This window comes from Copadichromis virginalis, linkage group LG19 (assembly GCF_057382275.1).
Source record: "Copadichromis virginalis isolate Kocher_CV1m ecotype Utaka linkage group LG19, C_Virginalis_male_GT1.1, whole genome shotgun sequence".
Lineage (NCBI taxonomy): Eukaryota > Metazoa > Chordata > Actinopteri > Cichliformes > Cichlidae > Copadichromis > Copadichromis virginalis.
The window spans coordinates 386,847-412,327 of record NC_140636.1 but is presented as its reverse complement, the minus strand read 5'-3'; the positions used below and the strand labels follow the sequence as shown (position 1 = coordinate 412,327).

At 44.8% G+C, this 25,481-nt stretch overlaps 2 protein-coding genes across 2 annotated transcripts in view; both read left to right on the top strand.

Annotated features, from left to right (window-relative positions):
• LOC146685309 (MAM domain-containing glycosylphosphatidylinositol anchor protein 2-like) overlaps positions 1-20,836 on the top strand; it is a 164,460-nt gene extending 143,624 nt beyond the window's left edge. Inside the window, exons 14-17 of the mRNA XM_085441528.1 lie at positions 13,508-13,660; positions 13,749-13,879; positions 15,251-15,350; positions 16,811-20,836. Coding sequence (XP_085297654.1) covers positions 13,508-13,660; positions 13,749-13,879; positions 15,251-15,350; positions 16,811-16,899 — 473 coding nt within the window. The 3' untranslated portion in view covers positions 16,900-20,836. The remainder of the gene's footprint in view (positions 1-13,507; positions 13,661-13,748; positions 13,880-15,250; positions 15,351-16,810) is intronic.
• LOC146685310 (uncharacterized) lies at positions 6,944-11,259 on the top strand. The gene is made up of 2 exons (XM_085441531.1): positions 6,944-7,379; positions 10,673-11,259. The coding sequence occupies exons 1-2, from the start codon at positions 7,036-7,038 to the stop codon at positions 10,707-10,709; spliced, it is 381 nt and encodes a 126-aa protein (XP_085297657.1). The 5' UTR covers positions 6,944-7,035; the 3' UTR covers positions 10,710-11,259.
• Positions 20,837-25,481: the final 4,645 nt, after the last annotated feature.

Sequence of the window (25,481 nt, the reverse complement as noted above, 5' to 3'; positions counted from 1 at the left end):
GCCACATTTTCCACTGAGGTTTGGCATTTCTTTGTGCCACACAGGCAGACGCAGGTTATCAGGAAAAAGCAGCACATCAGTGTCAGACTGACTTTCACAGCCTGATTACAGAGAGACGCGTCTGACTGAATTATCTGTATACTGTCACAGTGACTCTGGGTTTGTAAGTAGGTGGAGTAAGCTCGCCTGTCAAACTGTCCAGTTATTGTAAGATAACTTTAGCATCTTTCCCTGGATAAATTATTTTGAAAATAGTGATGACAGTTCATAGTTGAGTTTGTTTGTTAATTTGCATCTTAGTTCATAACACTCACTAAAACCTGCCAGCTGTCAAAGAGATATTTCTAGAAGGTCCAGTGTTTTTGACCAGCAACTGAAATCAACGTTAAAACACAGCGTGTTGATGTTTCAGTGCCAGTCAGAGACAAAAATGACGATGCTGACTGTGGTCTATCAGAGCGGGAGAAAATGCAGCCAGCAGTAATAACAGAGCATTTCACCTCTATATATGTATATATATACATATATAGAGGTATATAGCAGTGGGCTTCCCACTGACTCCTTCACCTGACCCTGGACACTTGCAATCCTGAAGGCAGAGGACATCAGAAATGACAGACAAATATAAACAATGCAACTTTTAGTAAATGTACATTTATTAAATTTCATTCTTAAAAATTATCTTCTTGACAGCACACATACTTTGTAGTTGTCCCACTTATTTTTGGGGGTGACTTTCCCTTGCAGGCCCATCTTCTCGGGAATAGTCCTGATCGCACACAAAAAAATAAGAGAAGAGAGAAAACCATGACAACTATGATAATCCCTAAATCCAAAAGTTTTCACAGCAGAACACAAGAGGAATATCGTCTGGACATCGCAGGTTCTGCACAGAATGAGGGTTATTGAAACCGTACTCAGATGAATATGATGTGTAAATTGATTTATTCGTGTACCTCCATCCCACAGTCGCTGAATTTTTTACCCCGGTGAAGAGGTGATCGTTTTCTCCTCTAGTTTTAATGAAGTCTGCCGTTTGCTCTTTGGTCCCTATAAACATATCACAAAATGGTTGATTGGGAAAAATGTAAGCGCCAATGAAAAACCGGAGACCCACCATACAAGCAACAACAACATAACCGCTATAAAAATGTAACTTTTGTACCACCAGATTTTCATATACTTACATTTAAAAGTGTATTCGTCTCCCAGTTTATCTTTTTGTGCCGCCATCGTTGCGTGAATGAAGTTCTGTGCAATGAATTCTGGGCCGGCTAGCTATCGAGCTGGTGGGTAACAGACGTCTCCGAAAACGTTGAAGCACTTTTGCAAATATGCGATATCTTGACAAACCGAGCAGATATTTGATGTTTACACAGCTACTTTCTCGCCTGAAAATATGTTAAAAGTTTATTTTGTGACCCAGAAAGATTAATAAGAGTAATTTTAAAACTTAGAAGCGGCCGCCATTGCCGGAAACTGGAGCTTGGCTGGGCCGCGCTATGAATTCTGGGATATGGTGGGCCATGAAGGACAGACCGGACCCATCCTTCAAATTCGGGGAAAAGGAGGACGCATTTGTCGGCTGCATTCGGAGGAGTCTACGAATTTGGACAGCCTTCGGCGCGTCGCTGTGACGTAATTCAACGCCTCTCTCTGTCTCTCGCTAGCAAAGTTGACCCAGACAACAAAGTAAAGCTATTTTTCAGCTACGAGCCCGACACGAACCGACTTATTAGCCAGAGGTCCTTTTACTACGGTTCAGAGCCGCGGACCTGACAACAGGTTAGCACCTCATACCACAGTGCAGCAAAGCAGTCTCATGAGCGCTGGGAGGGACAAGCCTAGAGTCCAGAACAGACAGTGCAGGAGATGACAAGGTTAGTAATTGTGTGGTGAAAATTATACTTCTAGTTATCTTGATTGGCAAAAGAAAATACACAATCTGCTTCTCACATATAGGGCATTTCCAAGACTTTTTTCAGAACTTCTTCAATTTCTTTCATCACAGCTGTGCTGTGCCAGATGTTCTGTTGACCCACAGTGAGAGGCATCATTTCAGAAACACCAGGAGGACTGAAACTCGTCGCCAGGATCAAGCAGGGCTCGTGATCTTCACCAGCAGCTCCCTCACAAGAAGGATGAACCCAGCATTTCATGAACACTGATGGAGACCTTTGCTTTGTGTAATGTTAGAAGTACTCAGATAATCCTCCGAGGGTCTGGACTTTTACATAATGTCATAGCTTTAAGTCCTGTAGAAAGTTAAATATATATTGTGCTCTCTGGTTCCTCTGGTATGAATGACTCTGAATTACTTTATGATAAATAACACACTATTGTCAAAAACAGTAAAAGAATTCCAGATCAAGTTTTTAGTTCAAATACAAGTAACAACCTTTGAGTTTACTCAGGTTTTATTTAATTGTGTCAGAGAAAACATCACATGCTCTTCATGTAGCTGAGTACATTCAGCTACAACAGAAGCTGTGCAGGTCTGAGATCAGCAGTTTTCTGAAACACCAAACTGAGGTACTGTTAATGCTGATGTACAGTGACACAGTTACAGGGGTGATTAATCCTTTTGACCTTTTGTCTTTAAATTTATCAATAAAACAGCTGCAGCTTTCACTACAGCACATGTGGTACTTTAGGGGCAGGGATAGCTTGGGGCAGGGATAGCTCAGTAGGTAGAGTGGTGGCCCCATGATCGGAAGGTCGGGGGTCGGGGGTTCGACTCCACTGAACGGCTACTCTGAGGTACCCCTGAGCAAGGTACCGTCCCTACACACTGCTCCCCGGGCGCTGCATTGGTGGCTGCCCACTGCTTCACTGGGTGAATGGGTTAAATGCAGAGGAACTATTTCCCTATGGGGACTAACACGCACACACTTTAACCTTTGTACTGTTTTCTTCAGTTAATTTTGGAGTTACTACAAAGAGTGAAGATATAGGATAATCTGTCTGCTGTCACTGGGTGGTGCTGAGGTCTGAATCTGAGGACAGCTCCTGTAATCACAAACAGAATCATCACAAACTGAAATATAAAGTTTATCTCAAATCTGAAATAGAGCTGATCCTTCTCTGTCCTCACACACTCGGGATCTGAAGTTGTTCAGTCCTACAGTTCTGCCGACAGCTGTTTATTTTTTATTTGTTTTAAAGGCTTTACTAACACATTTTCTAACATCATGTTTACCTTTGAGTTGTTGATGCTTTATAAATGGACATCTGCAAAGATGAGATGATGGAGCAGGTTTCAGTCGAGGTTCAGTCTGCTGCTGCATCCTGGTCACAACATACAGAGGTGTTATCAGCTCAGTATTGAACAAGAAATATTAACGTTTCAAATTATTTGTCCTAAAGGATGCAAGCTGTACAGAGTACTGCACATGTGACTTTGTGAACATAATTCATTAAAAATAATTTGGACAGTTTTGTAACCTGAATATTTGCAACAAACAAAAAATATACAGAGTCAGTGCTAAAAAATAATCAGAGGAAAAAATTAACATTTTAACTTAAGCTGCCAAGCGGAAGTAGTTGGTTTCAGTACATAAGTATCGGGCTTTGCTATTTAATCCGTAGCTATTGACTAATGAGGGGTTACTGAAGTGCCAGGTTTTTAAAAGTTGGCGTTAACGTCGTTCCACATGTGGAAAGCGACAGAAAACACGCTGCTGTTTGCACATATTTAATAATCAGCTCTGCACAGGAGCAGAAGCAGAGTCCAGCCTGTTGCTCTTACAGTATAATACTCATAATAAAAGTACCGTGGTTAGTCACTGAGCAGCCCGGTGCATTTCTCTTGATTTCTTTAGTCAGGGTAAATTCATTCACCTGCACGGGTTAGCTAAACGACCTTTACAAAACAAGTTTCCCCGACAGCCGAGTGCTCATCTTAGCTAGTATTAAACCCGATTCTTTGATCCCCATGATAGAACCGAGAAAACCCGACTCAGGAGTGGTCAAAACATTTATAATTCTTTATTCAATCATCTTCCGGAAGAGAGAGCCCTGCACAGCCCAGAGCCAGTTGCCATTCCCGAACAGACACATGCAAGTTTGTCCGTGACCGCAGCCGCGTGTTATCTCCAGTCATTGGTCAGCATTATAATGTATGCAAATACATGCGGGTCGGAATCATCATACATCATAATCTTGACACTACCGTCTTGTAAACCTTCTTTTTCACTCTTGTCCTTTTGTCACAAATGATCAGAGATGTGCAGGATCCTTCACCAAAGGAGAAAACTGGACATGTCAGAAATTTCACTTAGGGCTGACCTCATGTGTTTGGGTCTGGCATGTCTGTGCTTAGCCCCCACTCAGATTAGGTCTCCCTTTTTTAATGTTGATGTATGCACGCTGAGTTCCGGTACAGGAGTCAGTGAAGACCTCTCTTCACCCTTAAAAGACTTTTTGGTGTAGACACTTGATTAAATATGGTGGCCTTGCAGAAAAAGTGACCTGAGGCACATGTTTTATTTTGGTTTGTTTTTCTTACATTGAACTAAAACTGTCATGGCTTCCAAATCTCACTACCATCACAAGTTCTCCCTGGTAACACGTTTACAGTCTCATCGACCTATAAGAAATTTTGCCCGTCAGAGTTGGTTTTGTTGTCACACCACATAACTGGGAGAACACTTTAGTCAGATTGGATTACCAGTTGGGAGAGCTGGAGGTGTTTATAGCCTTGCTGTCAAACTCACCTGTGAATCTCAATAAGTGTGTTGGAGATCTCCAAAGCTGAACACTTGAGATGTCCCGTAGCAATTTGTTGGCAGAGAAAAAGCGACACAGCAGAAATGTGGACTGTAAGTCACAACCGGTCATCACCAGAGCGGCTTCAGGAGAGAAGAGGCTAACTAATGCAATGGGATTGGCTGTCAACACCTGGGCATCAGACTCTGCCCTGAGGTAGAGGAACAGCATCACTGAGAGAAAAATGCACTTGCAGAAAATTCAAAGATTCAAAGAGCTGCAAAAGCAGGGAAACCCCAAACCCAGAGCTCCCCAGAAGTGACTGAGTCCCGTCTGCTGTTTAAACTTACATTCAGAAACAGATGATTTGTCCCACATAATGCTCTGTACCCTTCCTCCTGCTCTACGCCTACACTACCAGTCAAACCAGGACACACCTTCTCATTTAATGGTTTTTCTTTATTTTTACTACTTTCTACATTGTAGATGCAGACTGAAGACATGAAATATATGAAGCAGGATATGTAGCAAAGAAACAAATCATGGAAATCTGTGCTTTGCACTGGTCTATGCAGAAAAGGTGAATGGTGGTCTCTACATGCATGGTTTGCACTGTGAAGCATGGAGGAGGAGGTGTGATGGTGTGGGGGGAGGGGGGGTGCTTTGCTGGTGACACTGTTGGAGATTTATTCAAAACTGAAGGCACACTGACCCAGCATGGCTACCACAGCATCCTGCAGCAACATGCCATCCCATCTGGTTTGTGTTTAGTTGGACAATCATTTATTGTTTAACGGCACAATGGCCCCAAACACACCTCCAGGCTGTGTGAGGGCTATTTGACCAAGAAGGAGAGTGATGGCCTCCACAGTCACCTGACCTAAACCCAATGGAGATGGTTTTGGATGAGATGGAGCGCAGAGTGAAGGCAAAAGGGCCAACAAGTGCTCAGCATCTCTGTGAACTCCTTTAGGACTGTTGGAAACCATTTCAGAAGACGAGCTCATGGAGAGAAAGCCAAGAGTGTGCAAAGCAATAATCAAAGCAAAGGGTGGATATTACGAAGAGTACTATTGTACTATTATTGCATACAGCTGATCAGGATCAGAAAAATGCATCATGATGTGTTCATTGAGAAAGCATGGTCATTAGAAATACAGAATTTCTTTAATTAAAACCAAGACTCCAATCAGCCAAAGAAGCTGCCTCACAGTGCTCTCAGAGGTCAAGGAGTGTCTCACTGTCATGGTCCGCGGCCCGGCGTCCGGGGTGGTGCTGGGATGTCCACGCCCACGAGCGTGGCTGCTAACCCCACACCTGCATCCCATCCCAGGCGATCACCAGGTGGACTATTTAATCCTGCCCTACCTGCTGCTCCACGCCAGTCCGTAGTCGCCTCGCAGCGATCACAACTCGGCGTGTTTTTGTTTTCGAGCCACCTGCCTGTCCACCTGTCCACCTGTCCGCCTGAGATTTGGTTCACCATCAGCTTCGCCGTCTCGACCCCTTTTGGAGCTCCACCCCCCTCTGGTTCACTCGGCCCGGCTATCACCCCTCTCACAGCCCCGCTCTCGGCGTTCCCTGTGCGGTCCCTCGGTTTCTTCTGGTTTCATACGTTGTTTTTCTGGCTACCCTCACGGGACACCTTTAGTTGCAATAAAAATTACTTTCTTTATTCGCTCCTACCCTAGTGTGTGTGTTCTGCTACTGGGTCCTGCCTGCGCTCGGAACTTCGGTTCATGACAGTACGGACTGGCCAGTATGGACCCAGCAGATCCACTCCGCTCCGCTATTAATAAACAGGGCGCTATCCTCGGTCGCCACGATCAGCAGCTCCAGTCTCTCCAAGACCGTTGTCAAGAGCTCAGTGACACTCAGAATAAATTACAAACTAGGCCGTCCGACCCCGTGCACCGCGGCGTGTCGCCTCCGCCGCTGGAACCCTTCCACGGGGAGCTGGACCTGTGTGGGGGGTTCCTTTTCCAGTGCTCCTTGTTTTTCAGTCGCACGCCTCACGCGTTCACCACGGATACTGCTAAGATCTCCCACTTCGTGGGATTGTTACGGGGGCGTGCTCTAGCATGGGCTGAAGCCTACTTAAATTCTCACCCCATTCGTGATTGCGATTACGATGACTTCCTGGAGGAGTTCCAGGCTACGTTTTCCCCTCCGGTATCGGAGGACGATGCCGCGCAGAAGTTGCTGGGGCTCCGTCAGGGGCGGCGCAGTATTGCGGAGTACCTAGTTGAATTCCATACTCGAGCGGTCGCCGTGGGTTGGCCCGATTCGGCTCTTCGTGGGTTTTTTTTACGGTCGTTAAATGACCAGATGAAGGACCAACTAGCTTTTCACGAGGAGACCAGATCCTTTGATGAATTGGCCTCCCTCTCCCGTAGGATTGACAGACGCTTGCGGGAGAGGGATGCCGAGCGGCGGTCTAAGCCTATGGGCTCCGTATTGCGCCCCGGGTTTCGCGTTTCTCCGCCCCCGCCCCCAGCTGCGTGTGCGCGCTCTCCGTCGCCGCCCCCGCCTGAACCCATGCAGATCGGACGCTCTCGGCTTTCTCCGGAGGAGAGGGAACGCCGATTTCGGGCTGGAGAATGTCTGTACTGTGGGAGGCCCGGTCACCGCATCGCTGTTTGCCCGGTCCGCCCAAACGACCCGGCCCACCGGTGAGTCCGGGGATACGGGTGGGCAGCACTCTAAGCACTACTAGACCCCGATTGTTACTGTCCGTTACTATCGTGACTTCTAATCAGACTTTTACATGCCCCGCGTTAGTGGACTCCGGGGCGGAACAGAACCTTATGGATGAGAAGCTGGCTAAGAGGCTAGCTGTGTCTCTTACTCCACTCGAACCGCCCATCCCTGCGTCTACATTAAACAACCAAGTGTTTGCATACATAACTCACCAAACTGCGCCTGTACGGTTAATCACATCAGGTAACCACCAAGAGCAGCTGTCCTTTTTCACTTTTCCTGCTCCTGACACCCCGCTTATCCTAGGCTACCCCTGGTTACAGAGACATAACCCACACATAGATTGGGCCGGAAAAAGTATCGCGAGCTGGAGTGTGTTTTGTCTGGCGAACTGCCTGAGGTCAGCCGTTCCCTCCGCCTCAACGGAACGGAGGCCCGCCCCGCCACCCGCGCCGGACCTCTCTTCCGTGCCCCCCAACTATCACGATCTCCAGCAGGTGTTCAGTAAAGATGAGGCGCTCTCACTCCCGCCTCACCGTCCATATGACTGTGCTATCGATCTGCTCCCGGGTGCATCGCTGCCCTCTAGCAGATTATACAACCTGTCTCGCCCCGAAAGAGAAACCATGGAGAATTACATCCAGGAGTCGCTAACTGCAGGACGTATTAGGCCGTCATCCTCTCCCGTGGCTGCGGGTTTTTTCTTCGTGGGAAAGAAAGACGGGACGCTCCGCCCGTGCATCGATTACAGGGGGCTGAATGACGTCACCGTCAAAAACAAATATCCCCTCCCACTCATTAGTTCTATTTTTAACTCACTCCAGGGAGCTACTGTCTTCACCAAACTAGATCTGCGGAACGCCTACCACCTGGTACGGATACGTGAAGGCGACGAGTGGAAGACCGCCTTCAATACCCCACTAGGGCATTTTGAATATCTAGTGATGCCGTTCGGGTTAACGAACGCCCCGGCGGTTTTTCAAGCCCTAGTCAACGACGTGTTACGGGATTTCCTGAACGTGTTTGTTTTTGTTTACCTGGATGATATTTTGATTTTCTCCAAGACGCTCGAGGACCATCGCATCCATGTGAGGAGCGTGCTTCAACGGCTGCTCGAAAATAGACTGTACGTAAAAGCGGAAAAGTGTGAGTTCCACGCCTCATCCATTTCCTTCTTGGGCTACATCCTCGCTGGTGGGCAGGTGAAGACCGACCCGGTGAAGATCAAAGCAATATTGGAATGGCCGGTTCCGGAGACACGAAAGAAGCTTCAGAGCTTCTTGGGGTTTGCGAATTTTTATCGCCGTTTCATTCGAAACTACAGCCAGGTGGCCGCGCCTCTCACCCAACTCACCTCACCCAAGGTGTCTTTCACATGGTCCCCTGAGGCCCACGCAGCCTTCGCTAAATTGAAGCGATTATTCACGTCCACACCCATTCTGACCCATCCTGACTCTTCTAAACAGTTTGTTGTTAAGGTCGACGCATCTGATGCGGGAGTCGGGGCGGTTCTTTCCCAGCGGTCTGGGCCCCTGAACAAACTCCGGCCGTGCGCCTTTTTCTCACGCCGACTCACCCCCGCGGAGAGGAATTACGACATCGGCGACAGGGAACTCCTAGCGGTAAAACTCGCATTGGAGGAATGGCGTCACTGGCTGGAGGGGACCGAACAGCCCTTCGTTATATGGACGGATCATAAAAATCTACTGTACCTTAGAACCGCCAAGAGGTTAAATCCCCGTCAAGCTCGCTGGTCCCTATTCTTCGCCCGCTTCAACTTCACACTCTCCTATCGTCCCGGGTCACAAAACATCAAACCCGATGCGCTCTCCCGTCTGTATTCCCCCGACAGCGAGGCGCCCCCCCCCGCCACCATCCTGCCTGCCTCCTGCGTGGTGGGTGCTCTCACCTGGGAGATTGAGGAGACCATTCGCCAAGCGCTCCCGGGGGACCCTGACCCAGGGACTGGACCGCCAGGACGGCGCTTCATTCCCGCCGCCGCCCGGGGAGCAGTCATCCACTGGATCCACACAGCACGATTCGCGTGCCACCCGGGCGTGAGCAGAACGGCGCGCCTCCTCAGCAGACACTTCTGGTGGAAATCGCTACTACGGGACGTGAGGGACTACGTGTCTGCCTGTGCCGTCTGCGCTCGTAATAAATCATCCACGAAACATCCCATGGGCCAGCTCCACCCACTTATTACTCCCCACCGGCCCTGGTCTCACATCTCGCTCGACTTTGTTACCGGTCTCCCCACCTCTTCTGGAAAATGTGTCATCCTCACCGTTGTGGATCGGTTTTCTAAGGCCGCCCACTTCGTCCCGCTAGCCAAGCTGCCCTCGGCTGCTGAGACTGCCCAAGCGTTAGTCACGGAAGTCTTCAGGCTCCACGGAATTCCCCTGGACATTGTCTCCGATCGCGGTCCCCAGTTCACCTCACAAGTGTGGAGGTCCTTCTGCTCCATTCTCGGCGCCAAGGTCAGTTTGAGTTCCGGTTTCCACCCGCAATCCAATGGGCAAACTGAACGCCTTAATCAGGAGCTGGAGACTATGCTGAGGTGCGTAGCCAGTCAAAACCCCTCCTCCTGGGTTACTTACCTGCCCTGGGTGGAGTACGCCCACAATACTCACACCTCGTCCTCCACCGGCTTCTCTCCTTTCGAAGCGTCCCTCGGGTATCAGCCTCCGCTCTTCCCGGAAGAGGACCTGTCCCTCTCCGTCCCGTCGGCCCCTCATCACCTCCGGCGCTGCCAACGTGTGTGGCGCTGCGCTCGCCGCGCCCTCCTGCGCGCAAAGGAACGACAGGCACACTACGCCGATCATCGCCGCGCCCCAGCCCCTGACTACCAGCCGGGACAGAAGGTTTGGTTGGCTGCTGGGAACATCCCGCTCCGGGGCACGTCCCGCAAACTGGCTCCCAGTTTCATCGGGCCGTACGAAGTGGACCGAGTCATCAACCCGGTGGCAGTCAGGCTCCGGCTTCCGGCCTCTCGGCGTGTGCATCCCACGTTCCATGTATCTCAACTTAAGCCGGTCCGCCTCAGCCCCCTGTGCCCTCCTTCCGAGCCCCCTCCTCCCGCCCGGCTCGTCGGCGGCCATCCGGCCTATGCGGTCCGGCGGATCCTGGATGCGCGCCGGCGCGGGCGCGGCTGGCAGTATCTTGTGGATTGGGTGGGGTACGGCCCCGAGGACCGCCTCTGGGTCCCGCGCTCCTTCATTCTGGACCCTCGTCTCCTCTCTGCTTTCCGTGCTTCTCTCCGCAGGCGGGGTCCCGGCCGGTCGCCTGGGGGCGACCCTTGAGGGGGGGGTACTGTCATGGTCCGCGGCCCGGCGTCCGGGGTGCTGCTGGGATGTCCACGCCCACGAGCGTGGCTGCTAACCCCACACCTGCATCCCATCCCAGGCGATCACCAGGTGGACTATTTAATCCTGCCCTACCTGCTGCTCCACGCCAGTCCGTAGTCGCCTCTCAGCGATCACAACTCGGCGTGTTTTTGTTTTCGAGCCACCTGCCTGTCCACCTGTCCGCCTGAGATTTGGTTCACCATCAGCTTCGCCGTCTCGACCCCTTTTGGAGCTCCACCCCCCTCTGGTTCACTCGGCCCGGCTATCACCCCTCTCACAGCCCCGCTCTCGGCGTTCCCTGTGCGGTCCCTCGGTTTCTTCTGGTTTCATACGTTGTTTTTCTGGCTACCCTCACGGGACACCTTTAGTTGCAATAAAAATTACTTTCTTTATTCGCTCCTACCCTAGTGTGTGTGTTCTGCTACTGGGTCCTGCCTGCGCTCGGAACTTCGGTTCATGACACTCACAGCAAGTTCTCACAAGTGAAAATAATGTTTGTCAATCAGGATGAGAATATTAAAATGTTATATATATATATATACAAATACAATACAAAGTTACGATCAAGACAAAGTATCTCTGCAGACAAGGATTCATACTGCAGCAGACTGAATGAGACTGACTTTCCTCCAACCCTTTTATTTATGTAGACAAACAGTTTAGAGATTACGCAAAGTATGAAGCTGATATTGTCATTTGTAATGAAATTTATATTTAAATTCATACTGTGTTGAATCCCACTGTGCACACCTTTATCAACAGTGAGTAGTGTTGCCCTCATTTCTGAAATCTGTTGTAAATGCATATATTAACATGCATTAGGTACTCACATCCTGCCTGTTAAGATTTAAATAAGGTTTAAATAAAATGTTCCTGGCAGCAGTTGGCAGCTTAAAGTGGATTAACAGTACAACGTGGAAAAATAAAAATAGCTGTGCGTGCTCAGAGTTTAATCCCTGAGTAAACAAAGGTTAAAAGAAGTGAGAGCACACAGCTGACATGTGACAGCGGCTCTTTGTTTTTTTCTCCTTTTCATTTTCTTCTAGAAAATCTCTTCCTTTTCTGTGGCTCGTTTCCTTTGTAGGATCTCAGTCTGCAGCAGAATCTCATTAAAGCGAGCCCTTGGGGTAAACTGTGTAAACACGGCCGCGTCTCTCCACACTCATGTACAGTTTAATTTGTTCCGATTGTTTCCATGCTGGATGAGCCCGGGGTGGATTTGCTTGCACTGCTGTAACTGCAGCAGGACTGTGACATCACTTTTTACAGTTGCTGCCTCAAGAACGCATCTGTGCAGATCAATGGGAAAGAAAGTGAGGCAAGGTTGTACGTTCAGTTCCCTGGACAGCTGCAGAGGTCAAAGGAAATTTCCTGGAGAGTTTGCCCTGCGGTGCTCATTTTCTTCTTTCTTGCTGTTCCTTCATCTCTCTAACTGTTCCTTCATCTCTCTAACTGTTCCTTCATCTCTCTAACTATTCCTTCATCTCTCTTAGTGTTCCCTCATCTCTCTAACTATTCTTTCATCTCTCTTAGTGTTCCTTCATCTCTCTAACTGTTCCTTCATCTCTTTAACTGTTCCTTTATCTCTCTCTAACTGTTCCTTTATCTCTCTAACTGTTCCTTCATCTCTCTAACTGTTCCTTTATCTCTCTCTAACTGTTCCTTCATCTCTCTAACTGTTCCTTCATCTCTCTAACTGTTCCTTCATCTCTCTAACTGTTCCTTTATCTCTCTAACCGTTCCTTTATCTCTCTCTAACTGTTCCTTCATCTCTCTAACTGTTCCTTTATCTCTCTCTAACTGTTCCTTCATCTCTTTAACTGTTCCTTTATCGCTCTCTAACTGTTCCTTCATCTCTCTAACTGTTCCTTCATCTCTCTAACTGTTCCTTTATCTCTCTCTAACTGTTCCTTCATCTCTCTAACTGTTCCTTCATCTCTTTAACTGTTCCTTTATCCTCCGTGTTGGTTAGGTGATTCTTCCAAAACAGGGATAAGTGTCTCAGTGTACAGTATTTCTCCTGTATCCCAACTTTTAGCATTCTCTGCGTCTATAAAACCACTTACAAAGCAATTTCAGTAACATTAAACAGTTAAAAGTAAAATAACAATAAGTGCCTGAAATGTGAAAGAGAAGTAATACAGGAAAATTGAAATATTTGTGTGTGTACATTTCTTAAGAAGTCCAAGTTTCACAGTGAAAACAAAAGGACTTAAACAATAAATTTAAAAACAATATATCTGAAATCTTTTTACTCTCACATTTAACAAATGCATATGTATCGCTACAAGCATATGCACATTTATGCACAGGTCACTATTGCAATGCCATGAATTAAAATTCTTTATATATATAGCATATATTGTATATATAAGCAGAGTTTCAGTTAACATTCTTTGTAATTGTGTTGGCTATGTAATAGTGTAATTTTCTAAACTTATATTTCAACTCGTTTAATAATATAATGTTGACCATGTGAAAGGTTACTTTTAAAGATTTTTGAATGTATTTATTTTCATTTTCCTGTATAGCATGAAGCAACATGCTTGTTGCTTGGGGAATTTTTTTGCATTTGATGTTGACTGATTCACAAAGTGTTTGCTCTGCTGTTGCTCTAACTAACATGTCGTATGACCAACTTGATAAAAAAGTCAGGTGTCATGTTACTGGGTGGCAGCGTTAGAGTTAGTTGTTTAGTTTGTAAGCCCTTTACCTGACCTCTGACCCCGACTCCTGTTTTTGTGATCTGTCAGGTTTCTACATGTACATAGAGACATCAAGGCCAAGGCTGGAGGACGACACAGCCAGACTGTTGTCCCCGACATTCAACTCCAAAAGCTCCTCTGTCAGCAACAACCCCACCTACTGCTTTGCGTTTTATTATCACATGTATGGGAAACATATAGGTGAGAGTGAAGCAGAAATCCACGTGTCACAAGTACACCACGTGATGAATAAAAATAACGTTGAACAGCGCTGCTTCATGTCTTGTAGGAGCTCTGAACGTTTTCCTGCGTCAGAAAGGTCAAGCGGTCACAGATACCCTGGTCTGGAGTCTCACCGGTAACCAAGGAGACCGCTGGCGTCAAGCCAAGGTCAAGATCCACCCAACTACAGCCTTTCAGGTACAGACCACACCAATCCACAGACTCTTTACTGCACACCACCCAACATAACAACTAGCAGCTGTAGAGCAGAGAGCCCTTCTGTAGACACCACGCCACAGCAGCAGCACTGCTCCAGAAAGCATGCTCTGCAGAGCTTAAGAAGAACACTGATCAGTTACAGCAGTCAACACCTATACTAGAGTCAAGTATGTATGTGACTGGAGACAAAGTTCCTAACACGATTCATCACAGCAATGGGTAAAAAAGAGGAGACCAACTTGGGGGTTAGTATCTGGCCCAAAGTTGCAGAATGAATGTGTTTGCATGTTAGTTAGAAGAAAGTGACTGGGTGAATGTGGCATGTTGTGTAGAGTGCTTTGAGTACTCTGGGAGAGTAGAAAAGCGCTCCATAAGAATCAGTCCATTTACCAAGATGCTAGCAGGCAGGGCATACTTGGATCGACATAACCAAGTGGCTGACGTAGTATACAGGAACATCTGTGCCGAGTATGGCCTGGAAGTCCTGAGGGATCGTGGGAAACTTTTATAGAGCTGTCTATATGTTGGCCAGCTAGATGTTTTATTATAGTGTTGGGACTATGAACCACGTAAGAAATATAAAGAAGCAATTCATTACTATTACATATTGTGCTAAGGCAACATAAGCCACTGTGAATAGATCCAAAATAGAAGTAATGAGCTGGGAAATAAACAGATCCAGGGCTGATCCAGTCTGAATTCTTGATCCCCATCTGCTTTGGATCTGTACCACCATGGAAGTGCCCAGATGTGGTTTGCCTATCCTGTGGAGCCTGTTATACTTGATAGCAGGCAGAGTCACTGCTGTCACTGAGACAGGTGTAGGCGATCTTGAACAGAAAGTATGGGGAAGTTCTGTACTTTAAAAATGTTTAATGGCTGAATCTGTGAAAACACGTCATGTTCAGAGCACAGTCAGACTGCCTGCAGCTGCTTTTATGAAATCGCTTTAAATACATGAAAATCATCAGGAGGAGACTATTTCACTCTGAGCTGACACAACTGCTTTCTCTGTCCTTATATATTGACGAGTTCTGAGCTTAATTAACAAGGAAATGAAAGTATCAGTCAGCTGGTTCATGTGCAGCAGGAGGGAAAGAGTCTGAGAGGAAGCCTGTCAGCAAGCAGGTTAAATTGACAGAGTCTGGAAGCCTGCTAACTAAATCTGAGAGAAAACCTGGAGATTTCCTCATCTGAGGGTTAAGAAACTCAACCTGCGACCTGGAATGGCAGCCACAGATATAACAGATACCGTGTATATCCACTGTACTATATACAACTAGTCTTTTAGAAACCACAGTTACTTCCTCTCAAACCTCCTCTGAGCTTCCTGTCACTGTGTCTCTGCAGATGGTGATCGAGGGCGTGCGAGGCTCTGGTATTGAGGGAGATATTGCCATCGATGATGTCGCTATTGAGGAGGGAGAATGTAAAGACCCCCCTCCCAACAGTGAGTATGCCCTTGATGCAAAGCTGTTATGGCTCCTTCAAACACACACTCAGTTCCTTTCTGAGACCTCCAGGACTTGTTTTGAATACTTTTTGTTTCTGAGTTCTGTAAACATGAAAGATGCTCAGAGCCTTCGAACAATAGCCTCCTTTTTAAACTTAAGTTTATTTCACTGACCGAAAATGGCCCAAAGTGTCGACTCAGACATCTACAGCATGTATCGTCCAAGTGAAGCTACAACTTGGTGAAATCGCTGTGAAAGGATTGTTGTTGTTTTGTAATCACTTATGCTCTAAGTCTGTGTTTGCAGTAGCGCAGTGCACCGTGTGGCCGTTGTGTGATAAGATGAAGTCCTGATAAACAGAGGAATGTAAAAGTCCACATTTTGATACATCATTAAATGTTTTTGTCAGAGTTCTGCTTTCACACGCACACCTGCAGCTGTGCTTCACACCGCTTAACCCTTTAAAGCCGGTCGGAGTGGGCACGCTCCGTTTTGCATAACTATTTTTAGATGCTGGTAGCACTGCAACCACGTGAGCTAGCGCAATCATTTTTTTACATATGAAACTGGAGGAGTTGTACTTACATCTGATGCCATCAGCTTGTCCTCGGTCATAGTTTCCTTCCACATACAGCTTTGCAAAAACTGCATAAAAAGCACTTGCAGCAACAAAAACATAATATTCCAGAAACACGCTTTGCCGATCCGATCAGCTGTTTGTAACACTTCCTACATCCATCAGCGCGAACTATCGCATGTCCTCCATGTCCTGCCTGAAACCGGAAGTGACATCATTTTGTGGAAATGTAGTTTTTTACCATCAGGACCTCATGAGCCTATACTGGTGTTTTTAAAAGTTATGTTTGACTTTATGACTTTCTGTGTCGTTTCTGGGATGCTTCATATTGCACTGCTGGAAATAGTTTATTTTGATGCATATGCTGCTTTTTTGCAAATTTGCAGTATAATATTTATTTTCGTTTTTCCTGCAGTGTATAAAAATTGGTGTATTTCAAAAATAAAACTATGAAGACACTCAAAATAAATTTCCTGTGGTGGGAAACTATTTTGTGCAACTTTTTTGTATTTACAGTTTTGAGGGATAAGCCTCTTAAATTTCTCTAACTAGAAATATATGTTAAAAAAGCAAAAACGATTTAAAAGTTTTTGGAGTTTATTGCACTTTTTTGCAATTTATGTAATTACTATGCACTTAATACATACATATTATTAAAATTTAGGCTGTAATGGTTGTATTGATGTATAGCAACTTGAAATGCTCCCAAAAATGGCTCCACAGCATGTAAAATATACTATAAGCTCTGGAGGACTTGGTTCTATGGTAGGTCTTTAAGGGTTAAATGCAGCTTAAACTTGATTTAAATGTTTTATTTAAACATGGCAGTCTTTACCCTGTGAGTCATTCATACTCGCTCTCTTTCTTTTTTCCACACAGATCTAAGGTCGCTCGCCCCACCCTCATCGCCACATATATGGCAGCACTGCATCACTCTGATTCTGGCTCTGATTGGCCAGCAGAGGTGACCCCTCCTCTCTGTCGGACATTGCGACCTTTGACTCTTTGCCCACCTATTCCTGCTCCATCATTCCCAACATTTAACCCCACTCCATCCCTCTGCTACCAAAGATACAGTCAGAGACGAGATAGCTAAAGCAGGAGGCCATACGATGGTTTGGTGACATGAGAGTTGAGTTTGAAGGTGCCAGATTTATTTTATTGGGCTCGTCTTCTCTCTCGAGTCACAGCGATCTGTTTCTGACAGAGCAGCTTCAGTCCAAGACGTGTTTGCAGTAGCTGAGCTTAGAGACTGGAAGCAGGGGGAAACTGCTGCGCAACAAGCTCTGACGTTGAAGAACCTTCAAGCCACAGCAGTATTGTCTGATTAGTGACCATATTTCTCGACGTGTTCCAGGAAAAGCATTCATTTAGTAAATAAGACAGCTTTATTTAGAATTAAATTAATAAGATCGGCTGTTTATCTCTCTGATGGCTGCTGGACTTTGTTTGGTTTGACATCGATGAGATAAACAGTTGATTTTTCTTACGTGTCTTCCGTGCACACGCAGTAGGGAGGTGACAGTTACCTGTTTGGCATTTTAACCCCCAAAGACATTCCTCAGGTGTAGCTTTGTTCAAGTTACAGCTTTATTTCAAAGCAGCATTTTCTTTGAATATGTTTTTTTGATGCAGTACCACCTGTGGCTGCTGATGAGCAAAAGGACTTAGCTTAAACGTCTTTTATCAGATCATTTCAAAGCAGAACCAGAAGTTTAAGTATGAATTTTCTTCTTCTCTCCTTATTGGTAAAATGGTAAATGGTCTGTATTTATATAGCGCTTTACTCGTCCCTAAGGACTAGAAAACACTTTACACATCCAGTCATCTACCCATTGGTGATGGCAGCTACATTGTAGCCACAGCCACCCTGGGGCGCACTGACAGAGGCGGAGCCGGGGCTCGAACCGGCAACCTTCCGATTACAAGGCGAACGCCCAACTCTTGAGCCACGATCGCCGCTCCTTATTTTTGGCACTTGTGTAAACTGTGCCATGGGGACCTGTGCTGGTATCATTAATGGGTATCACTCTGCATGAATAAAGGAACAAGTCATGTTTATAGGCAGATCACACTTTGAATTATGTTCCCATCCTGCCAGAAGGCCCTGGTTATTAGTGCAAATCCAGCATTACAAACACAAGTCGTTTTCCAGCATAGATTTCAGACACGTGAAGCCAGAAGGTCTGAGAGGCACTGCTGGGAAATGTTGGCATTTAGCAGCAAGCATGTGTGCAGAAGAAGAAAGAGGAACCAAAAAGAAAGAAAACAAACTATTTGTGTGGCGTCGTCACAGCAAATCCACATCAATCAGCCGATCCTGATATTTGATTTGGCACTTCCTGACCCTTCCCCGTCCTTCCTCCTGGTCTTGAGTCAGGGATCGTTCACATGTCTGATGTTAACCATCTCATTATGGAGCAACCAACAAATGATGCATGCTCTAAAAGTCTTTAGGTAGTCCAGGATCAGAATCACTCGTTGGTTAGACATCCTAATGTGGATTAGGGTGAAGAATCCGTGGATGCCTGTTTTTAAAGAGTTTGCTGTCTTAAAGATACGTCATCAAATTCCTGTGTAAAAGTTTCCAAAATGATAAAGCTGTCAGCAGTAAAGTTTATGTTTTGTGTTAAAAAGATCAAAGTTCAGTTAGGCCCGGCTTGCACACATCAGTGGACCATCTGGGTGAGTCGTTAGGAGCACATTATTGATGGTGGCAATCGGAGAAAAGGACAAACATCTGGAATAAATGGTGGGGTAGCTAAAGAGAAATAAGAAACAAAGCACACATCTGGACACACTGCAGGACACCCACTGAACTGCTGCCCACAGTTATTCATTCATTACAAAATGAGCCTTTAAAGTAGAAATAACTGATGTACAGTCAACCACTCCATGTGTGACAGAACAGTTGCAGTCTTTACTGCACGGGCTGCTGTTCTGCTTTTACTCGAGCCCTGAGAGCTAAACACAGGTAACCTACAGCTTAGTACTGCCCCTGACGACATCCTGCCCCGAAGGTTTCACGTGGTCATGCAGAGTTTCCCATCACAGTCAGGTTGTCCCATCAGCAGATGCAGCTTATGTCTCTGTTTCCAGACTGACATCCAGTTTTCTACAGCGAAGCTCTTTAAACTTTCAGGCAAAGTCAGTGTTAGGAGAGAGGACATGCACAGCTTGAATGTCAGCCTTCCCCCTGTCCCACCTTTCCCTCTCATCATCCACGTCCCCATAAATCCATTCTCCCCCTTAGCACATCAGCAGTACTGTACTGTGAGATGGACCGACAGTCATCTCTCGCTTATCTTTTTATGCTTTCGGTGGGCGGGTGGACCAAGCAAATGGCATTTAAAAATAAAAAACGTACTTTCAGAGCCTACTTTGACATTTGTCTGTCTGTGGCGGACCAAGGAGGAGAGGTCAGCATCTGCCATCAAGTGCCTTCAGATTCACAGAGGGAACGTTCGCTGAGCCACGGCCCGCCAGCCTTCGTCACAGAAACGAAGAGTCAAACATCTTTCTGTCTTACTGACTGGAGTGAACATAAAACGTCCTCCGGTTTGATTATGCAGAGAAACACTTTATTTCTTTTTCTTTTCGTGCAGATGTTGGATTTTGTCAAAACCTGAGCCATGCTGAATGGCATTTTAAAAAGGCACCACTAAAGAAGCCATGGACAAGGAAACTGACTGTGGATACAGGACACCTGATTTATTTAACCACATAAATAAAAGACCAACACGTGACCATCACCTGACGATATGATGACACCTGTTTTGGACAGTTCTCATCCCTGTTTCAGTGGGATTCAAGCGTTGGCGTTTCAGAACCATTTTAGTATTCCAAAATAAGAGTTTCTGGTAGGAGCCGAAGACTTTAATGCTACCTGAGACCAACAGTTACCTTAAACTACAAAATTAGATAAAGATTTCCAACAAATAAAACAAGAACAGTATGTCAAATCAAATCCTCTGTTGTTCCTATGATAGTTTAAAAATGGTGTTGGGGAGGGGAGGCTGTTTTTATTTTGTTGTTTTTAACATGTGTGGGGGTTTTAACTGAATTTTTCTTTGGGTTTTGAGATTTCTATTAAATCTATAAAAAAGTATTAAAGAAGATTTTAAACTATAAAGCATTTTTGTATCCTAAAGAAACTGACATCGTGGGTGAACAGGTCGAAGCATCTATTAGAAAAGCACAAGAGATTCATAATTATTAACCCTCTCAGGCTCAAATTAAGTTTTTTGTTGCTAATGCACAACCAAGTCCTGCAGTGGTAAAGAAACTCATAAAATATGTATGTGGGGTAATCAGGTTGTTGGTTTTTAACTGTTGCAAATCGGCAACGCCTGCCTGGAGAGGGTTAAACACACGTGCACACCTATGATTCCTGATTCATCGTCTCTGCTCATATGTGTATGTATGGAAGCCCATTTCTGCCAAGAAAAATGGCTCCACAGTTAGCATGATGAACACTGAAATAAGCCATCATTTACCGTTTGTTTATTTTTGTCTTTATTTTGACTTATTTTGATTTTGTTACCATCCCCTCGTTCTGCTACAGAAAAGAAAAATACTGGATTACAAATGAGCATGATTAAAAATAAATAAATGGATAACAAAGACAGCTGGGATGGGCTGCTGCGCCCCGCGGGGAGGGTAAATCATGGACTGCCTCTCTCCATGGGTGTCATCTCTCTATTGTAGGCGGCAGTTTGGGTTTAATGGATCATAATTCATCTCATTAGGTCCTGACTGAATTTCTGTGGGTCTGTAGGTACAACTTTTATTTTTTCCCCTTTCTTACGTATTTGTAAAATCTGGCTTAATTTAACCATTTGGAGTTTAAATTATACATTTTGGTTTTTACATAATGATTAAAATGTCTTTTTTTTGTTTTAAGAACTTTCTTTCACAACTTTGACTCTTTTGTGCACGAATGGGCTTTCCCCGGATTCCCTGGTGACTTTTTCCTTCTGTGTTTTTCTGCTGCAGCTGATGATCAGATTATTATTTCAGCTCCTCTGGGTATTAGTTTTCCTCTGCTACATTATTATCACATTAGCTGGAAATGGGTGGTTGCCTCTGAAGAACACCAGTAGGTTTCTGTATTTTGTTTTCACATATATTGAACAGTTTTCATGACTCTACAACCTTTTTACAGAAAGAAGCCTCATTTAATCAAAAATAGATCATTTATACAAATATATATTATTATGTTACACTTCACCATACGCTCAACAAATGAAAGGAAACATTTACACTTGTCATAAAAATAAATGAATAAAAAACTGTAGTTTCTGAGTTTTGACGTACATGTCAGATCTTTTCAGTCACTGTCACAGTTTTAGAGCAATACTTCAGTAAACATGGACACGTGACTTAGTCTGCACAGGAATCACATTCATTGAAAAGTAATATTAATAATAGATTGCATTTATATAGCGCTTTTCGGGGCCCTCAAAGCGCTTTACAATTCCACTATTCACTCTCACATTCACACACTGGTGGAGGCAGCTACAGGTGTAGCCACAGCTGCCCTGGGGCAGACTGACAGAAGCGAGGCTGCCATATCGCACCATCGGCCCCTCTGTCTCGCCCAAGGACACAACAACCGAGACTGTCCGAGCCGGGGCTCGAACCGACAACCTTCCGGTTACAAGAGGAACTGCCAACTCTTTGAGGCACGATCGCCCTATAAAGAACAGTAAAGAACCAGTCAGCAGCCAATGAAGGGAAAACTATCCCAACACCACATTTACTACATTTATGTTCTTGAAGTTTATGATTTTTTTTGCACATTATGTGAAGCCTCTATATTTTCCTTGGATGACATTTTCTCTTTATGTTACGTTTGGATATTATCACATTCTCCTGAACTGTAGATCAGCCACCCTGTTTTCCTTGTTTGACCAGATTTTTATGTTGGCAGCCACAGAAGTGCACCAAAGCGTTCATCTGGCCATGCCCTGATTGATTTGTTTGCTGTTTGCACTGTTAGCTCATGTTTCAGGATGAAAAGGCCACTCTTGAAATGAAGACTTAATTTAAAGATATAACAAAAGAACAGCTGTATAAGAGAGAAACAATGGAGTCACTTATTCACAGCTCACACAGCTCTGTATGTGACTCACATACACGATAAAGGACTCGACTTTGCAGTTTTTCTCCCCTTCGTGCCTTCAGACTTGTTGTTGGTGCAAGTTCAGGTCCAGATGTGCAAATGACAAAAGGCTCGATCCACAGTAACCCACATTCCTGCATTCAGTTCCATTTATCTCTCTTTATTTATTCAGCAGACGTGTGGGTGAACATACTATTTCTGATCCATTTCCACTCTTTAGTTCAATTCTATTCAATTTTATTTATACAGCGCCAAATCACAACAGCAGTCGCCTCAAGGCGCTTTATATTGTAAGGTAGATCGTACAATAATAGATACAGAGAAAAACCCAACAATCATATGAGCCCCTATGAGCAAGCACTTTGGCGACAGTGGGAAGGAAAAACTCTCTTTTAACAGGAAGAAACCTCCAGCACAACCAGGCTCAGGGAGGGGCGGGGCCATCTTCTGCGACCGGTTGGGGTGAGAGAAGGAAGACAGGATAAAGACATGCTGTGGAAGAGAGACAGAGGTTAATAACAGTTACCCTGCAAACTGTTTGTTCTTGTATGCAGACGATGCTGTAGCTTTGTTTCTCTCTACTTTGGTGCAGTCTGCACTAACAAGTTGAAGTATTATGAAACCCTGGCCTGGGTGTCAGTATAGCTCCCTGGGCCCAGGTCTGACTCCACCCTGAGTCACTCACAGTGGGTCAGCCCTCTCTCCCTCCCTGCCACTCTCTACTGCTCAATCATAAAATATTTGGGCTATTATAAAGTAAATCAATAACTTTTGCATTTGAACTACCCATGGTGTCATAATAATTAATATCACATGAAACATTTTAAAAGACCTTATGGTAGAATGGTCAGGGTAATATTGATGAATATGATAGTTGAAGCAATAGAAAAGTATTATTGTTGGTTATTTTTCTGAGGAATAACATAAAATAAGACTAAAAAACAGCAAAAATAAACATAAAAACACTGGAACTTAAACGCTAAACTAAAACCTTTTTATTACTTTAAAGATTTTATTTCTGCAGGAATTGGTCACATGTTCTAAACTCAGGCAGCAGGTAGGCAGGTAAACTCAGGCTCTGATACGTACGACACTGGTTCTTTTTCCAGCCCAGACCTTACATTTCGAATAATCTCTGCTGGACAAAGCGTCTCCTGTCGACTTTGCAGGGGAAAAGCACGTCCTCGTTAACTTCCTCAGAGGTGCTTTTGCTGGTGTTGTATATGTTTGGATTTTTGGAAGAGGAGTGGGCAATAAAGTTTTAAAAGCTACCATCAAGTCTCTGTGGACATGCGAAGAAAATATTTTTATAACTGTCATTATTTTCTGCAGTACATTCTCACCTAAGTGATGCTACACTGCATACTGGTTATTATTGTTATTATTATTATTATTATTATACAAATAAATACACTCCAAATGTAACAGTGTTGTGTTGTGTGTGTATTCATTACTCCCATCACATTCACCCAAAGTTCAAGCGTTTGAGCAGCTGCAGAGCATGAACACAACACACAATCCTCACATTAAACTCAGACTAAGGCCAGTCTGAGTGCACAGCTACCCTTTTAAGCCTAATTACTGACTCAACGATCTTCTTTGAAGCTCAGCATCTGTTTAGATATGGTCTACATAAGGTATAGTATCTATTTTTATCTAAATACAACAACATGACGGCCAGTAGGAACTGTTTGTTTTGTTTGCTTTAGCCATTGTTCACACATTGAATAAAATGTACACATTGTTCACTGCACACTGTTTTAGCAATCAAACCACACTCTAGTGGCAGAGAAAAGGACATTAAAGAAACTGCTGGACATTATGAACAATGCTGGGCATCCTCTGCACACGGCCATAAACAACCAGAAGAGTCTGTTCAGTGACAGGTTGCTTCTCCCCAAGACAAGAACTAACAGACTTAAAAACTCCTTTGTCCCACACGCCATCAGACTGTTTAACTCCTCTCTGGAGGGGAGAGGGATGGGAAACAGGAGGACAAAGGAGGGGGGGACAACTAAGCTGTAGTGCCTCTGCACCTCACTGTACAATACCTTGTGCAATACTTTTTGTAAATAGTCAACAGTGCAATAGACTCAATACTTGAAATGTGCAATTCACTTGTATTTTTATTCCTATTTATTCTATTTATCCCCTTCGTATATTTTATTTATATTTGTCTCTGTATTTATATGTGTGTGTGTGTGTGTGTGTGTGTGTGTGTGTGTGTGTGTGTGTGTGTGTGTGTGTGTGTGTGTGTGTGTGTGTGTGTGTATATATATATATAACAGTTCTGTAACTGTAACTTCGGTCGTTGCTGTGCTTTTTTTGGAAGTCGAATTTCCCAGAGGAACCCACCCGAGGGATTAATAAAGTTCTATCTTATCTCTTATCTTAAACGGGATGAAACTGTGCAACGTTCATGTCTTCAGCGAATCGTTTGATCAGGGAGTCTTTCAAGCCTTTTTTCCCGTCTGAAGCCACCAGAGTAAAACTGAACGTGACGACAGACACCTTAAAAAAACATAATAGCTATAAATGAGAGTCGATGCCTGTGTGGTTTCTGCTGACTGCTGGCCCTGTTCGATTTCAGTCTGCAAAATGGAAAAAATGAAGGTAATTTCCATCATTTGAATAGAAAGATTGACAGGATAAAATGAAGCTGAGTAATGAGAGTTTGCAGCAGGCAAGAGGGAGCTGAACGAGAAGCTTTCACCTCGTGGGTGGAAATGACAGATTTCAGTCAGACCTGAAATGTTTTTACTGAAACGAGTGACGTCCCCGCAGGATAAAACACAGCACTCAATTCAACATATAATTGTTTTAGACACATTTTCCAAAATTAATCCTGATGTAAATTTGTTGATGTATGGATATCTAATCAAGAAATTGTTTTGGGGAGATAAAGTCTTGTCACGGTTCTGGGTCAGTTTGACATTCTGAGTTATGTTTTGGTTTATTTTTGAATGATGAATCTGCGTTTCAAGTTACTTTGGTGTGTTTGGTTGTTTTCTTATTCTCTTAGTGCTTGTGGTGATGATGATGTTCTATGTTCCAGCTTATTCTGGTTTACTTTTAGTTCTGCCCGTGTTACGTCTGTGTTTCTTAGTCTGCGTCCTTGTGTCTTATTTCCTGTTTTATTGTGAAAGTCTGTCTTATGTTGGTGTGTGCAGCTTTGCTCCCCCTGTCTCGTTAGTCCAATTTCTCCCAGCTGTGTCTCCCTCCTGTTGCCCATTCCCTGATTACCGCCCTGTGTATATTAGCCCTGTGTTTTCCTCGTCGTACCCTCAGAATTATGCCTGTGTGTTTAGTTCTCAGTGTCATTGGTCAGGTCATGTTTTCGTTTATCACCAGTAAAGCTAAGGTTCTCAGTTTCAATTCAGTCTCAGAGTCTCGCATTTGGATCCTCCTCTCCATCCGCCTGCACAC